Genomic DNA, 16983 nt, shown 5'->3' on the forward strand with positions numbered 1-16983 from the left:
CCTTTTATGTTTTCTGTCTTTTATTTGCGCCTGATGCGTTTCGCTGCTGTGGAGCGGGGCGCATCACCTTGTCGTCCGGTGAAAAACCAATTACTGATGCGGCCGTCAAGCAGCAAGCACTCCGCTGTTTCTGCGGTTGGTAGATCTTTTAGAACTGCAGTTCAAAGGTAACTCATAAGGTGAATATATATGAACCCAGGTAGCAGTTTCTCTTTAGGATTGAGAGGAGATGCAGGAAGATAATAAACAGGCAGGACAGAAAAATAGTCAAATAAAAACAAGTTAGTTTTTGTACCTGGTGGTTGCAAAAAAACAGACACCATTGAAGGTAATCAGAAGTGAGGAACAGAAAATGAAATAATTATTTTAATGTTTAGAGCATCAGGAACACTGAGAGGCTGCAGGCGCATCAGTGAGTTTGCGGCCACTGTGCAGGGGGATGGGGGAGAGGGCTGAAGCAGAAACTACCGTTGTTAAAAGAAATGTGTTTAACTTTGAAAATGTGGGTGCAATTTTAATTGTCAAAAACTCCAGCGAACCATTAGTTCATTTTGCTCAAATAGAAATAGAGGGCTGCCTCTAATTCTGGTCCTCCTTCCAATAAAGGCCTGGAGCTTGATGAGCTTGAGTCAAATACAGGCCTGGGCCTGTATTAGAGGATTAACGGTAATTTGGTTAGCATGCTCCAGAACAAAAAAAGGCGAATAACTATTGCCAATATGGTTGATTCGAAGACCTCTGCTGCAGGCTCCTGCTGTAGCTCACCTTTGCTTCTTTCTACAAAAATATTAAACCAAATCAACATGAGCATTAAAGCAACAGAAAATAAGCAACACAGATAATGATGCAATACAAGCAACTGGACAAAAACAACAAATCAGCATGTTGTTCTACATCCATTATGGAAACATTTCCCCTTTCTAAAGCTGCAAATTGGGCCTACTGTGGAGTTCTTCTGTATTTAAAATTGTTTTGCTACGAAATGTAATAGTTTTCACTGCTTTGTATTATTAATTTAATTTTTGTTCTGAGTTTCGTCCACATGCTACTGGGATAGCTAGTTAGCTAGCAACACAACAGCTAAAGAAAACGATGCATGAGTCAGCCTTTTCCTTTCTGAATAATTTCATTTGCACTTCTCAAAGATAGATTCTTACCAGTGGGCTTTCTCCTGAAAAAACTGAAGAGTTTCGACAGTTTTTTTTTTTTGGATGTTTTCTGTGATCCATTGATTACTGCTAATCTTATCACAAGGTTTACTCCACTCCAACTGATCTCAGAACAAAGAGCTGGCAAAACACAAGACGCCAAACATTTACATTAAGGCGGCGACAAACACAACATTTCCATTTTTTCACAACAACACCCTTTTACCTTGCCGCCTCACTGTATCGCACGCAGAGCACGCCGCGCAAGCTTGTGTCCATTCAGAGAGCAGGCAAGATAGGAGAGGGGAGGGAGTGAGTCACGGTCACCACGGTGGTAGCAAGCCCAACTTGATGAGCGAGCCTGTTGCTGATGACGATTGAAAAAATTATGAATAAACATTTGGGGCTGAAGCTCCGTCAAAATTGGCTGGTGACGCGGCTGGTGAGGGGCAGGACACACACCTTCCTCAGTTCCACTTTTGTCCCATCAGTCAACTAAATTGAAGTCTTCAAAATTATTCATTTTTGTTAACAGGAGATGGGTCTTTATCGATTTTATCCTTAGAGCGGTTCCACAGTGCCTTTTGGCCTGTTTCTTTCCTTTACACTATCTGCATCTAAGAAGAAGAAAATATAATTTCTATAGCGCCTCTTAAGATAAAAATCATGAGGCACTTCACAAAAACAAAAATGTAAAAATATAAAAAAGCATTTAGAAAATGTTTAAAAATATATTAAAATGAGCAAAAATAGGCAATTGGGATTTAAAAGAAAAAATGTTAAGAAAGAGAGAGAGTGAACAGGAAAGAGGGAAATTAGTGGATCCTGAGGAAGGTGGAATAGGTGGGGAGAGCAGAATAAAGAGAGAGTGTTGAAGAAGGTCATACAAAAGCCAGCTTGAACAAGTGAGTCTTCAGCTGCTTTTTGAAGGAGACCACTGAGTCCACTGATCTCAGGTTCAGGGGGAGAGAGTTTCCAGAGTCTGGGGGCCACAGCAGCAAATGATCTGTCACCTTTGGTCTTTAGCCTGGTGCTGCACAACCAGTTGGCTTTGATCACTGGACCTCAGGGACCTGCTGGGGGTGTAGGGACTAAGAAGATCCCCAATGTAAGATGGTGCTTGTCCATGTAAAGCCGGGCGTACACTGTGCGACTTTTTCACTTTTTTGAGCCAATTTTCCAGTTGTGCGAGAATCCACGACATCGGGGCGAGTTTTGCGCCGAGCGGTCGTGTAGTGTACAGGGGGTTACGAGAGGCGATTAACACCACGTGACCAGCTGCCGATCAGCAGTCGTGAGGTCGCACGGACTTCTGGCGTGTTTAATATTTTGCTCGTCCCTCGTGAGGGTATCGCACTGTTGAAGCGGCGCTGCGAGCAGCTGCGACCCAAAAAGTATCAGAACCGCTCACGGCGCATGCGCAATCCTGCATCAACGCCGCTCGCTATTTCCCTAATAACACACGCTGTTCGTTTTTGTTTCTACACGTTTTTTACTCACAAAGATTGTCAAGAAAGCGTGTTTGTCGTGTTCATGTCAAATTAAACTGATCACAAAACACAGATTTACTTTATTTTGTTTTACTCATCCAACCCCCATAAATCCCTGTGTGTCCCGCAGCACTCCCAAAGGACAACAGGCAAAACAAGACAAAAAAGTCTGACGTGTTGTGTAAAAACTGCTATTTTTAGCATATTTTTAGGGCCGACATGTTGCTACCAGACGTACAGTGTGAGCAGTCAGGTCGCATGCGAGAACTGGGTCATACAGTGTGAGCACATGACTCGTGAGATCGCTCTGCGAGGAAGTCGTACAGTTTGAGCTGAAGCTGAACGCTGCGAGTGAAAAAGTCGCACAGTGTACGCCCGGCTTTAGGCCCTATAGACCAGAAGCAGGATCTTGAAATGAACCCTGAAGTTGACTGGCAGCCAGTGAAGCTGGAGGAGAAGCGGGGTGATGTGGGTGTGTTTGGAGGACTTGGTCAGAAGCCGAGCACAGGCATTCTGAACCACCTGTAGACGGTTCAGGGAGGCTCTGCTCAGACACGTGAAAAGAGAGTTGCAGTAGTCTAAGCGTGAGGAGATGAAGGTGTGGAGAACTGTTTCAAGTTCAGAGCGAGACAGAATGGGACTCAGCTTAGCAATGTTCCTGAGATGGAAGAAGGAAGAGCGATCAAGAGAACAGACGTGAGAATCCAGGGTGAGAGCTGGGTCAAAGGTCACGCCAAGATTCCTGACAGAAGGTTTGGTGCAGGAAGCAAGCTGACCAAGAGAGTCTCTGGCTTTGGGAACCAGCTTGTCTGGGGCACAGATGAGGATCTCAGTCTTATCTTCATTCAGCTGAAGAAAGCTCCCAGCCATCCAGGTTTTGATAGAGTCTAAGCAGGTGTGTAACAGCTGCAGCTTAGACATCTCATGGGGCTTAAAGGAGATGTACAGTTGGATGTCATCTGCATAAAGATGGTAGGAGATTCCTTTGAAGGAGCTCAGGATGTGATGAAGAGGGAGCAGATAGAGGAGGAAGAGCAGAGGCCCCAGCACAGAACCTTGTGGGACACCATGGATAAGGGAGGTGGTGGAGGACCAAAACTTGGAGACGGCCACAGAAAAGGAACTCTCAGAGAGATAAGAGGAGAACCACTCCAGAGCAGATCCTGATAGGCCTACCCAGTCTCTCAGCCTCTCCAGTAGCAGGTGATGGTCAACGGTGTCAAAGGCTGCAGTCAGGTCCAGCAGGACCAGAACAGAACAGTCCCCTGCATCACTGTGAGTCAGAAGGTCATTAGAGACCCTAAGAAGAGCTGTTTCAGTAGAATGAGCTCTACGAAAACCTGACTGGAAGCTATCATAGATGTTATGTTCATCAAGAGCAGCTGTGAGTTGTTTAGCCACAACCTTTTCCAAGATCTTGGAGATGAACGGAAGTTTCATAATGAAATAATGTTCTATTATAATAGAACAAATAATCTAAATGATCTATTTCACTATAGAATAATCCTAAATGAGGGAAAGACAGAGCTCGTTGTGTTTCACCCCAACAGCAGGGCTGTGGGTCATTATGATTGATTGATTGATTGATTGATTGATTGATTGATTGATTGATTGATTTACTTAAATCATGACCTTTAAACAAGTGAAGTCTGCTGGGCTTTAGATTTTCTGGGTGTGTTTGTTCTTGATATTCTTTGGAAATGGGCATATGCAATTTTGTTTAACTTTATTTACATTAAAGTTTCTATTTTGATCTTTTCTGTATTCTAGAGTTGAAATTGCCTGCACATTTGAAGCTTTATTACAGGCTTTGAGATCATTTGTTTCCTTTAGAGATTAGAGATAAATATTCAACAAAAATCTGATGTTATCAGTGTGAAATCTGTAGGGCTAAAAACCAGGTGATCAACACTGTAGCTGTTACTCTAGAGGGCGCTGCAGCTCTGTGTCTGAACAACAGCAGCCTGCACACAAGCTGCTTCACAACAGGAGAAAAAAATAATCCAAAATAGTGAAAATGGTTGTGTGCACATCCACTGGAACCCTCGCGGATGAAGGCATTCATAAACATTAAAATCTTAGATTATCAGCTGCATCGTGAATTGGAAATGACATATTGTTCCTTATAATTTGACCTCTATCTTGGAAAGTGCACATCTAAAGTAAAACAAAGGTACAGGCAGCAGAGAAAACTACACAATTATGTAATTTATTTATGTTTTCTTGCAGCATTTTAGAGAACTTGTCCCAGTTTCTGTGGATTTGCTCAAGTACCGGTACCGTGATTATCCCACAGAGGCTTCAGAAAAGCAGAATGAAGATTAAAATAACCACAGCTCTATTAGAAACCCCTCCTGTGTCAGTACTTCATTTGTGTTTTAGGCTTCTGGACTGAAAAGGAAAGCTTTTAGGGGTAAGCTATGAGCTACGTGACTGTGTTTCCTTTACATCAACAGTGTGATTTGATTTTTCAACAACCTGCAGATCTTTCTCAGATGATTCTGTTTTTGAGTTCTCGCTTTGCAGAACGAAAACTGCCACCGTGTTTCAGACACGGAGCCTGACAGAGAAAATAACGATCAGCACAAACTGCATGAAAATGGGACTGTTTACTCAACTTTGGGAGGAGATTTTTCATGCTAAACTGTGGCTTTGTCACTTGAGTTCAGCAGGACATGTCACTGTTTTCATGCAAATGTTGAAGTTAATGTGAGGACCAATCTGCACCTAAACAACAGACCAACCATTAGGAGCTGAATGGAACATTCCTGTTACCTCCATCTAATCTGCAAAAACAATCATCCTTATGATGCCAAACGACTGTTTGGTTAGAGGCTGAAAGCTCATTACAGTTTCACATTTACATCAGTGCATCTGCACAATGGGCCACCCGTAGAACTTAGATGGTCCATCCACCTAAAAACATGACCAGGACTGGGGCAAAACATTCCTGAAGGAACGACATCGGGTCAAAATTAAAAGCAACAGCTTTTCTGCATTTTGTGTAAAGTTCTCAAACTTTGTAAATAAAAAAAAATTGTATTTCTTCTGTGAATATACGGCGAGATGGTTGTGATATTAAATTCTAATTTTTGATCTGAAATCATCACAGCTTTGGGCATTTTTTGAGAGAAAGATGAGTTTTACTTTATTCTATTTTAGAAACCAGAATCTAAACTTGCTGCATGATGACATCAGACCCCAGAACTCTAATTTCATGATTTGAACTTTGGTTTGGCTCAGATGCCTCAGGGGAAACCTATATTAATGTCGATGGGAGAAACCTGTAAATGAGACAGAAACCGTTACTGTGGATAAAACGTGACTCCTGAGATTAAAAACAGCTTTAATTGCGTTTTTCATTTCCAAATATTATCACTACCAACCTGTAAAAATACAGGAAACGTGTTTTCAACACTTCTGTGGGGGCTGCATTAAATATATGCAACCGAGCTGTGGGCCCTCTGCGCTCTCATTGGCTAATTCAGACTCAGGTTGCTGCTGATTGGCTGTTGAGCGCGAAGCTGCAAAGGAAGGCGAACGGGATTGAAATGATTTCTGAGCTGCTCATCATCCTCAGCCGGAAAACTTACCCAGCTCTACTCACCCTCGCTCCTCCGGAGGAGCAACAAAACTGTCCGTTTCTCTCTTTTTATGGGAATTTCTCCACCTTTTTTTTTCGAAGGACCTCACTTTTAAAGTAAGCGCGTTGGCCTTTTTGTGATTTCTTACAGGATCTGGATCCGCGTGCCTGTCAGTTTTGACATAAATGTGGTTTTTTTTCCTGCAGAAAGTGACAACTACATAGAAAAGCAACAAAAGATGGTGAGTTTTCTTTGTTTTCTTTTCATGCAGATCACAAACATGGCGCTTTTATGAAGTAAACAATAAAGTGGAGGTCTGAAGGCAACATCTGCCAGCTCTGCAGCAGCAGGATGCTCAAATTCCTGTAGAATGTGTGTTTTTTCTGGCCCCCTACCAACTCCACGAAGCATATGGAGATCATTAACTGTTTAACGCAGCATTTTCATGAGTGGGAATCCAATTTCTCTGCAGTTTACATTTCATTTTTGGCTTAATTCTCTTATTCAGATAATGGGAGGATCACAGATGTGAAGATCTGTTGCTCCTGGAAGTTCCTTCCACAACCATGATCTTCAGAAATGCATATCTTTGAGAACTTAAGTTTTTTTTTGCACAGCTTGGGACTTGGTTTAGATTTAAGACAGAAAAAGTGTTGATATTGCACATGATTGTTATAAATGATAGGACATCATTATAACACTTTTTAACATCCTTTGTCACATGATCCTTTCTGGTTGAGTTTAAACCAGCCTCACTCACTGGCTGCTTCGGACCAATCAGCACCAGGAGGAAACTTCCCCCCAAGTGTTGCTGGCCGTAGAGAGGCAGGACCCTGGGAGCTAAATCAGGATCCCCACGTTGTTACTGTTGAAAGCTGATCCCAATTCTGGAACAATCATAAAAGGCGGGCGTTCACCGTCGCTTTTGGTGCGGTTGAGTACTTTACCGGACAGCCGGACATGTCCCATCATGATGTCTTTGTTCTTTGAGCAGCAGGTCAGCTGGTCTTTAGAGTTACAATAAGATAAAAGACATGATGTCACAGATTGGAGCGCTGGTGCAAACAAGCCCGAGCCTGTTCTGGGATTATTAAACCTTTTCTGCAACACTTCTTTATGAAGGTGTTGAAACCTCCAGTAATCTGAGGCTGTCTGTGAAGATACTTGAGGGATGACTCTTCTCTTGTCTCCTCAGCTGTGCCTACGCGACTCTGGTGGCTGCGTACGGGAGCAGATGCAGAACATGATGAGGTCACTGCAGGACCTGAAGCAGCTGAGGAGAACCTGCCCCGACGCCCGGCACCCTCTCGCCCCTGTGAACGCCCAGCTCCCGGCGTTGGCACGCTACTCCGCCGTGGCACGTGCGTGTCAGCAGCGAGCACTGCAGCGGGAACAGCGCGCACGCCTGAGGATGTCCGACGCCAGCTCAGCTAGCACCTACGACTCGGCCTGCTGCCTGAACAGTCCTCTGGAGGAGGAGGAGGAGGACGCCGGCGGTCAGCTGAGTCTCAGGCGAGATTTACGATCTCCCAGCAGCCAGAAGAGTCTGGAGTTCGACTCGGGTTACTCCGAAGCATCCTGGCAGGATGACAGCGTTGTTTTAAGGAGGACGAGGAACGTGCGGGTCTCCTCCTCTGCCTGCCTACGCACAAACAGAGCGCAGAGCGGGCGGATCAGACCCAAATCCACATCTGACGCCTGTCTGGAAAGGTGGACGTCGTTTGAGATCAGCGACCCAGAAGACTGGACAAACTCCCTGTTGACCAGAGGACGCAACCGCCAGCCTCTGGTCCTGGGTGACAACAGCTTCGCTGACCTGATCCAGAACTGGATGGACTTGCCGGATTGTCCCGAGCCCACCGAGCTGAAACCAAGCTCAAGACAAAGACTGGGGAGAGGCTTCCTGGTCAACATGAGGAGGAAGATTTCTGGGTTGTCTAAAAGCGTTGAGGACAGAGTGAAGATGAGGTCCACAGACTCTTGCCTGAACAGAACCGTCAACGCTCCCAAACGCCTGTCCTGTCCCGTCGTTGCATCGCAGCCTAGCGTCCCCTTTTTCCACCAGTCCCACTCAGCCATCGACCAACTGGACATGGACTTCCAACGCTTCACGGCTCTGATGAAGTCAGGCAGCCGGCAGCCGATCATCTGTAAAGAAATCATCGGCTACATCTGACAGAAAGGACTGGAAAACCCTCAGAGTCACTTTATTTTTGCCATTTTTCTCTCTTCTACATGACTGTTAAGTTAATGTAAACAAAGATGTTCTCGTGGTTTAAACTGCATATTTATGTTTCACGTATTTACGTTTCTAGATGTTTTTGCTTGTGACACAACAACACTGATATGTTGGGTCCAGCTCGCATGAAGCTGTGACTCCTCACTGAAGGAATGATTAAAACTCTAAAGCCTAAACCTGGATTCATCTGTTCATTTAGAAGTTTAAACCTATTAAAATAAAAAAAAAACCTGAAGACTAAAGACATTTTAGTCATCTGGTTAGAAGGTCCAAAAGTTCTGTTCCGACTCAAGATGAAGTTGAGTCCTTTAGAGAGGCTTTAAGTGGGGTGAGGAAGCGCTTTGTGGGCCTGAACCTCCGCTCTGTGCCTGGTGAGGTAATCCCTCACGTGTGTGTGTGCGGTTGGAGGTGAAGCAGCTGGTTGCAGATGTAGAAGTTTGCTTTGTGAAGCAGAACATCTTGCTAACAGCGCTCTGCCTCATTTACCCCGGTGTATGCTCTTGTTGTGGAACACACATCGGTTAATGGCTTCACTCATTCTGGGCTCACTAAGAACCACCCAACATGCACAGAGATAAGGCAAGGCAGCTTTTATTTATAGAGCACATTTCACACACAGAGGAAATTCAATGTGCTTCACAGTTATCAGGACATGATATGAAAACAACATAAAAACAAGTTAAAATACACAGATAGAATTATAGCTTCGAGCCAAAGGAGAAGACAAAGTTACAGCACAGATTGCAGTAGAGATTATGCGAAATAAGAAACAATGCTTTTAAAAGGCTGATCAATTCATTTGGGTTTTTAGTTTTGATTTTGCTTTGCAGTAGTCCAGCTGACTAGAAATAAAAGCATGAATAAGTTTCTCTAAGTCTGTTCTGGACATGAGACCTCTGACTCTTGGGCAGCAGTAGCTCAACAGGTTGAGCGGGTTGGAAGGTTGCAGGTTCGATCCCGGCTCCGGACAGAGAATTCTGCTGTTGTGTCCTTGGGCAAGACACTTAACCCACCTTGCCTGCTGCTGGTGGTCGGAGGGACCGGTGGCGCCAGTGCTCGGCAGCCTCGCCTCTGTCAGTGCGCCCTAGGGCAGCTGTGGCTACATCGTAGCTCATCACCATCAGTGTGTGAATGTGTGTGTGAATGGATGATTGATACACTGTAGTGTAAAGCGCTATGGAGTCCTTACTCTGAGAGGTGCGGGTCATTTATCATTTGATGAAGGTGATAAAATGCTGATTTAGTTATAGCCTTAATATGTCCAGAGAAGTTCAGGTCTGAGTCAATAATAACGCCAAGATTTCTAACCTGGGTTTCTGTCTTTATTCCCCTTGACTCTAGCTGAGCAATAACATCCATTCTATCCCTCTTGTGGCCAAAGACAATAACTTCAGTCTTGTCTTTGCTTAGTTGAAGGACGTTTGACTGCATCCAGTCGTGTACTTGCTCTAGGCACTGACAGAGTGAGTCCAGTGGACGACATTCACTGCATGATAAGGATAGGTAGATCTGGGTGTCATCAGCGTAGCTATGATAGGCAATGTTGTTATTATGTTTGACCTGACCCAGGGGAAGCATATTTAGATTAAAGAAAAGTGGTCCTAGAATTGAGCCTTGAGGGACCCCACATGTCATGGTGATCCGCTTTGATTGGTAATTCCTAATAGAGACCAAAGCTACTGATCAGCTTTGGTTTCTTTGCAAAAGGAGAGATGAAATGTCTGATCTAAACGTTTCAGTGAAAGAAAAGCTGAATCTTTCCTATAAACTTTAAAGCAAACACATTTTTTACCTTCTCAGAGTTTTCTGTCTCAAGTTTCAGTGGTCAGCAGCTGTCTGACTGCATTCATCAATCACCTGCTCCAACTGAGGCTGATCAATAAAGGTGAAGATGTGAGAAGATAATTCCCAAACAAACCAGCAGCTTGTCGTCTACAGAACCACAGAAACCTTCCATGTTTACCTTTACATTGCATCTAACTACTCTACCTAATTTTTCTTTCTCTCTCATTCCTTCAGTTAGTTCATTTATTTGAACGACGACAGCACAAAGCCAGTGCTACACGTCAGAACAATTCATCTGTTCAACATGCAGGTTTAAACGTGCAGGTCTAATCGACAAACCCAGCTGGGCCTGCAGAGTAAAACCAGTCATCCCATCAAAATAAACAAGGACAGGAACTTTACAATATAACATGTAGGGGGAAGTATTCCCATCTCTGGAGCAATGACACTGACCTACTTAAAATAAAAGTTTGAAAGAGAAAACTGTTCAAGTTTTCCACATATGTGCAGTGGTCTCTAATATGATGTTCATTCACTGTGCTGATTGAAATCACCCGGTTTAGTTGCAGCACTGAAGAAAAACACGGCATGGATGACTTGTTGATGCCACAATTCCTCATCTCTGGTTTGAATAACAAACAATGAAATCCAAAGACATGCCAAACATGTTATGAGCTCGTCGTGTCCAATTCTCAGCAGCCACATATGATCAGCTATGATCAGCTGGACACCAGCCTCCAAGTGGTGTCCCATACCCCCGCCACCCACCTCAAGTTCATCATTCATCTTTTCTCTGTTCTAGAGCTCCCGATGATTTGGTCCCAACCTATCAGTTCCAAAGTCCTTCTTCAAGCCCGTCATGTCTCCCCCCAACAGGCTCTAGCGCTCGTCCACTAGCCAGTGGCTAATGGTGCATTCGATTTACCTCAGAAGTCAGAACTCAGAACTGGGAACGATGAAGTCTAATATGGTGACACACCTCCCAAGTAGCCATTGATTTTAGATGCTTAATAACATAGTTTTAAGCTACGTTCAACATGCAAACAAAACTTTTAGTATGTTCAGCTTAGAGTTTTAAGCACTACATTAAACACACTCTTATAAGTGTGTTTTGTAAAATAAACACATTTCACTCAAAACTTACTGTTGTTGATATGGAGAGCCATTTTAAATGTTGAGGTCGGATCTTTTAAATTCCCCAGTGTTTCTGACTGGGAAGTCTGACTTTTTTTTTGGGGGGGGCTTCGTTTGATTTTTTCTACTCGGAGGTCGGGAGTTCCGAGGACAAATGGAACGCACCACGAGCTAGCATCATTTACTTCACCTCCACAGCGTGTTCCCGGCTCACGCCAGCTTTTCACCGCTAGCCGGTGGCTAACAGGTAGCTAGTGTTCCTGGCTCCTTCTCCACAGTGTCTCCCTGGCTTGCAGCAGCGTTCATCCGTTAGCTGGTTGCTAAGCAGCAGCCAGCTTGTTACTCTGCCGCTGTGAGTAAATTAACAGTTGTGAGACTTAAAGAAGGTCATCTCCATAACTGAATTTAACTCTGGTGAGTGTAAAATTGACTCTGAGTATGCAACACTGAGATCAGTGTAACCTTTACACAGTGCAGGGCGGGACCGTATGTTCACTGGCTCAGTGTTGAAATGGACTCCTTAAGCGTTAGATTAACACTGCTCATTTCACTGTGAAGGTGGATATGGCAGTCATAGGCTAGAGAGAGGAACCAGTGGTGCCTCTTTCTCATTGGCCCGGTGGTATGAGTGTCTGACGTGGGACCAGGAGATTAGGGATCAAATCTGGTCGGGTCTTACCAAAAACTTAAATAACAGGACCCGATGCCTCCTTGCTTGACACTCAGCTTTAAGGGTTTGGATTGGGGAGTTAAATCACCAAATAGTTTCTGAGCACAGCCACAACTGCAGCTCAGGGATGGGTCAAATGCAGAGTTATAATTTCACCAGTGTGTGACGATGGCGGTGGTGGGGGTTTCCGCCCTCCCTGGGTGCCCTGGGTTGGTGCCGTGGATCAACTACTGCCGAGGCAGATAGCTCACCTGATGGTGAGTAATTCATTACCTAACCCATCTGAACTCAGCCTAGTGTTTACGTAAGCTGTTGTTTTTTAGGTTGTGTGTGTGTGTGTGGGTGCGTGTGCCTGGCAAATGGGTTGTGGAATAAGGGGTGTAACTGTCATAATTGTTTTTATTTTTGTGGGGAAGGGAGGAGAAAATGGGTTATATCGGGTCATTTTAATCTGTAAAGCACTTTGAGCTGCATATTCTTTTATATGAAAAGTGCTAAACAAATCAAATTTGATTGATTGATTGATTTATGATTAACAGGACTTTAACTTTGATTATACTATCAAGCTCATGCTATTAATAAAGAATGGACCTAATCGCTGGAGTGAAAGCTGGAGGTTGTTGACATGCTGCCTTTTTGATGCAATACTTAGTCTGAACACGGTGCTAGAGACTCAGTTTTTTTTAACACACAGGGCACACATTTTACACACTGTGAGGTGGATTTCCTCCTGCTCACTTTGCCAACCCGGTTTAAACTCTTTCTCATCTATCAGAGCCACGATTTTACCTTTATTTGAACTCAGATCTGTTGTCGTTAATCAGGTCATCAGGTGAACTAAAAGGTATGTGTCAACTAGGTTGCGGCTAATTTAAAATGTAAATGATATTAAAGGTGAATGCTTTCACGGCTGCCTTTGTTCATCTTTTTGTCACACAAATAGATCTCAGTCTGCTTAAAGATGGGCTACAAGGACAGTAGACACTGGTCCAGAGTAGCTGATCATGATTAAATTGGACTCAGCTGGACTCCATGAAGATCATTCATCTGTTTATCGTGTCCAACAGAGTTAAAGTGGAGCTGTTGGAAACCTCCTGGGTGGGCCCCGCAGCTTCATTTCTCCTGTTAATTAGAAATTTTGCTGCTTGTGCCCCTCACATGCTCACTCATCCTTCCCTCGGCTCAGATGTGATGTAAATACTTCTACGGTAAATTAAAAGGTTTGGTGATAAAGTCTGGCAAACTGCTCAGATCTGTTATTCTTCACTGTTGACCGTCACAATCTCTAATTAGAGCTCCGATCTGTGGGACTAATCTGCACTGCAATCCATATTTAGAGTTGTTGCCCTGCACATTTGAACCGAACCTTCATGCTTTTGTTCTGAACGTTTGATTTGACAGGCTTTGGTGCTGCAGCAGAATCCCACCTGGGATAAAGCTTTGGACGCTGAAGCTCTAGTTTTTAAATTGGGCTTCAGATTTACCATCAAGTTTAGATCTTTTTTATTACTCAGGGGAAACGTGAGAACATCGATGGGTGATTATTTCAGTTTCACTCTGGGAGAACAAGGCTGGTGAAGTTTCTCAGTCATCCAGGCCATTGTAATCCAAGTAGTTCCTTCTCATCCGGGGAACTGACGTTCCTCTTCAAGGAATCAAAGCCGCCCGTCGCCTTCATTCAACCTACTAGAAAACAAAAGTTGGGTAAAAAGTGTCAAAAGTGAAGGAAAAACAAAGAATTCTGATCATTTTTACTCAACATTCATGAAAAAAGGCATCAGTGACAGGAAGTCCCCGCTGAACAAAATGACGCCTATTTTTGTCTAAAAAGAGTCTGTTGTCTCGCCAGTGATTAAATCAAAGAGCAGCTGACTGAGATTACGTACATCCATGGTTGATTTGGACATTATAATCACTGCTGTGAGCAGCTCAGCTGAACATTATGCTTCTAAAGACGTCAGATTTCCATCCAAGAGAGAGAACACTGAAAGAAAGAATGCTAAATGGCGTGTATTTGAGATAGCACCTTCTAGAGTCCTGGAACTCCCCAAGGTGCTTTACAACACAGTAAGTCTCCAATTCACACACACACATTCACACCCTGGTGGTGATGAGCTACACCATATTCACAGCTGCCCTGGGGTGCACTGATTGAGGCGAGGCTGCTGAACACACTCACCACCAGTTCCTCCGACCACCACCAGCAGGCAAAGAAGTGAAGTGTCCTGCTCAAAGACACAACAGCTGACACGGACAGGGCTTGGATTCAAACTGGTAACCAACCGGTTACAGAGTTAACTCATTATCCCTGAGTCGCCTTTGCCCTACGAATCATAAACTCAGTATTTAGATATCAAGTGAAAGTAAGAGATAAGTGATTACTATTTAAGATTCATTGGCAACACCCTAAGCATTCAGAAGAAGACAATATGATTGAAGGGTTTGTAGCACCAACACTTTCTTCTAAGAGCATCCTAATCTTTTCTGGAGTAGAGAGCACGGTGGTGGAAGCATCATGGTTCAGGGACAGCCTGGAATGTTGGTCCGTGCAGAAAGAATGAGCTAAAACGAACTGGGTGTTGTTGGAGCTAGTTTTATCCATTTACAACAAATATTAAATTTACCCACTTACAAAAAATACCAACAACCATTAAACTGGGTTTGAACTTCGGGAAGCCCGGTTTTGGGAACCATTGATCTCACCTAGACCCCAATGCAACTGAGAGAGTGTGCAATAATTGAAATTCAATTGTGCTGTTTAATAACAGGATTCGCGAACCTGGGGGGAGTGAACAAATCCCAGTCACTTCTGGCACCAAACGTCTAGATAAACAGTCAAAGGGAGACTGGCAGTCGTAGCACAAGGCTCAGAGAGTTCATTTGATGGGATTTTCATCTATGCATGCCTGTTTCTTCTAACTACAGAAGATACATTGCCTGTTCTAAAGAATTTCACCACCCAAAAAATTATAAAATACGTAAATAATTATTTTGTTGGACAGACTTTAGCTTTGATTACGTCTCTGTGGGACGGTTTTGATAAACGTCTGTTTTATTTCCATTCTGGTGTTGCATTCATTTTCACCAAGATCTTATTTAGATGATGGAGGAGTCTGACAGCGGCACAAATACGTCTCCAACTCATCCCACAGATTCTCTGTGGGCTTCAGGTCCGGACTCTGCGGTTGCAGATCCAAGATCCACGTGTGAAAGTCTCCCGGAAACATTATTTCCCGATCTGAGCAAGCTGAATCCTGGCTTTGTGCTCTTGGAACATGCCTGTTATGTCAAAACCCGAGGGGAGTAACAGAATAAATGTACCGGCGTTGCCTATTTAGAATACTAATTATGAGTAACTGTATTCCATTACAGTTACTGTTGTATTTAGAATACAGTTACTTTCGTGATACAATACTTGTGAGTTTTCCTAGCCTGGAAAGCCATCCCATTTATATGTAGTCTGGCCACTGTCCATTGATGGCTCTCAGTCGTGGGGTGAGATCTATGGTTATCTTTCAAACTGCCTCTGCATGCTATTGGATAACAAACATCATGACATAGTCACCGCCATGGATGTCGGTCAACGAAGCAGTCTGCCGTACTCCATCAAAGAAGATGCAACTACATCCTTTTCTAAATTAACATAGGTACCTCAGTCTGCGTATGACTCAACGAAAAATCCAAGTCAAAACAGACCAAAGTTGATGCCAAAGCCGTTTTGAGCTGTCACCATTTTTGTTTTTTCAGCAACATCCTGCCCACCTACAGAGCGCTGTGATTGGACCACTAAGGATGTTAGCCCACAGGGCAGTCCGCCATATGCTGTCAAAGAAGATGCAACATCCTGCCCACCGAACAGATACAGTGCTGTAACTGGACTGGCACCAGACGTCCGGAGCTGTTTTGGTTCTCTGTCAGGACAGAATGTTTAGCATTGGTATGCCCTCTGTTTTCCTGTGGGAGTAGCTACTAATGCATTTATTAGGCTTAAATATTGGTTTTAAGGAGAAGTACTGCAAGTATTTAGAATACAGTACATAGAATATGTAAAGTGACATTACAATATACATTTTGAAGCAGGTATTCAGTATTCTGGAAGCATTTTAACTCCATTGTTTCATGGAGCATCCCAGAAAAATGCCTAAGGGCTAGATACTTCCTCCACGCGCCGCATCCAAACCACGACTGATTCTGGATGAATTCCAGTGAACTGACTCACTGAAGAACTTTCATGACTTCTGTTTCAGGAATCCAAAAAAAACAAAAACCCATTAAACTGAAAGTGCTGCATCACACTCGGCTGACAGTTGGTTAAATTGTGTAACAGTGTCATACAGAAACTCCGTCAGTGTGTGAATGTGCCGTGTAGTTTTTAAAAAAGCCCAGTTGTATGTTGGCGTGATGCCAAGCAGCATTTGGCTCTCATAACTGTCACAGAAGCAGATGGTGATTAAAGGTCTGTCACACAGGCAGAATATCAGCTTACACACACACACACACACACACACACACACACACACACACACACACACACACACACACACACACACACACACACACACACACACACACACACACACACACACACACACACTCTTCTGATTAACCCATCAGTAGTGGGACAGGAAGTGAAAAAGTGCAGTGGGGGAGAAAGCCTGGATTTAATTAGTGATCTGAAATTTATTTTCTGTCTTTTTTGGCAAAGAAATGTCTTTGGAAAATAAAACTAGAGGAACACTCGGTTACATATCACCGAAGACAGACTAGTAACCACACACACACACACACACACACACACACACACACACACACACACACACACACACACACACACACACACACACACACACACACACACACACACACACACACACACACACACACACGTTTGTCAGACATGATTAACTATCTGCTGATCTGATCGCTGTAATAT

At 43.8% G+C, this 16983-nt stretch overlaps 1 protein-coding gene across 1 annotated transcript; it reads left to right on the forward strand.

Annotated features, from left to right (window-relative positions):
* Positions 1-6011: 6011 nt before the first annotated feature.
* LOC107385726 (PAK4-inhibitor inka2) lies at positions 6012-8637 on the forward strand. Its single transcript, XM_015959801.3, has 3 exons — positions 6012-6338; positions 6429-6463; positions 7418-8637. Exons 2-3 carry the CDS (start codon positions 6461-6463, stop codon positions 8396-8398), a joined length of 984 nt encoding a protein of 327 aa, XP_015815287.3. The 5' UTR covers positions 6012-6338; positions 6429-6460; the 3' UTR covers positions 8399-8637.
* The last annotated feature ends 8346 nt before the right edge of the window (positions 8638-16983 follow it).

The sequence above is a fragment of the Nothobranchius furzeri genome, chromosome 3, assembly GCF_043380555.1.
Source record: "Nothobranchius furzeri strain GRZ-AD chromosome 3, NfurGRZ-RIMD1, whole genome shotgun sequence".
Taxonomy (NCBI): Eukaryota; Metazoa; Chordata; class Actinopteri; order Cyprinodontiformes; family Nothobranchiidae; genus Nothobranchius; species Nothobranchius furzeri.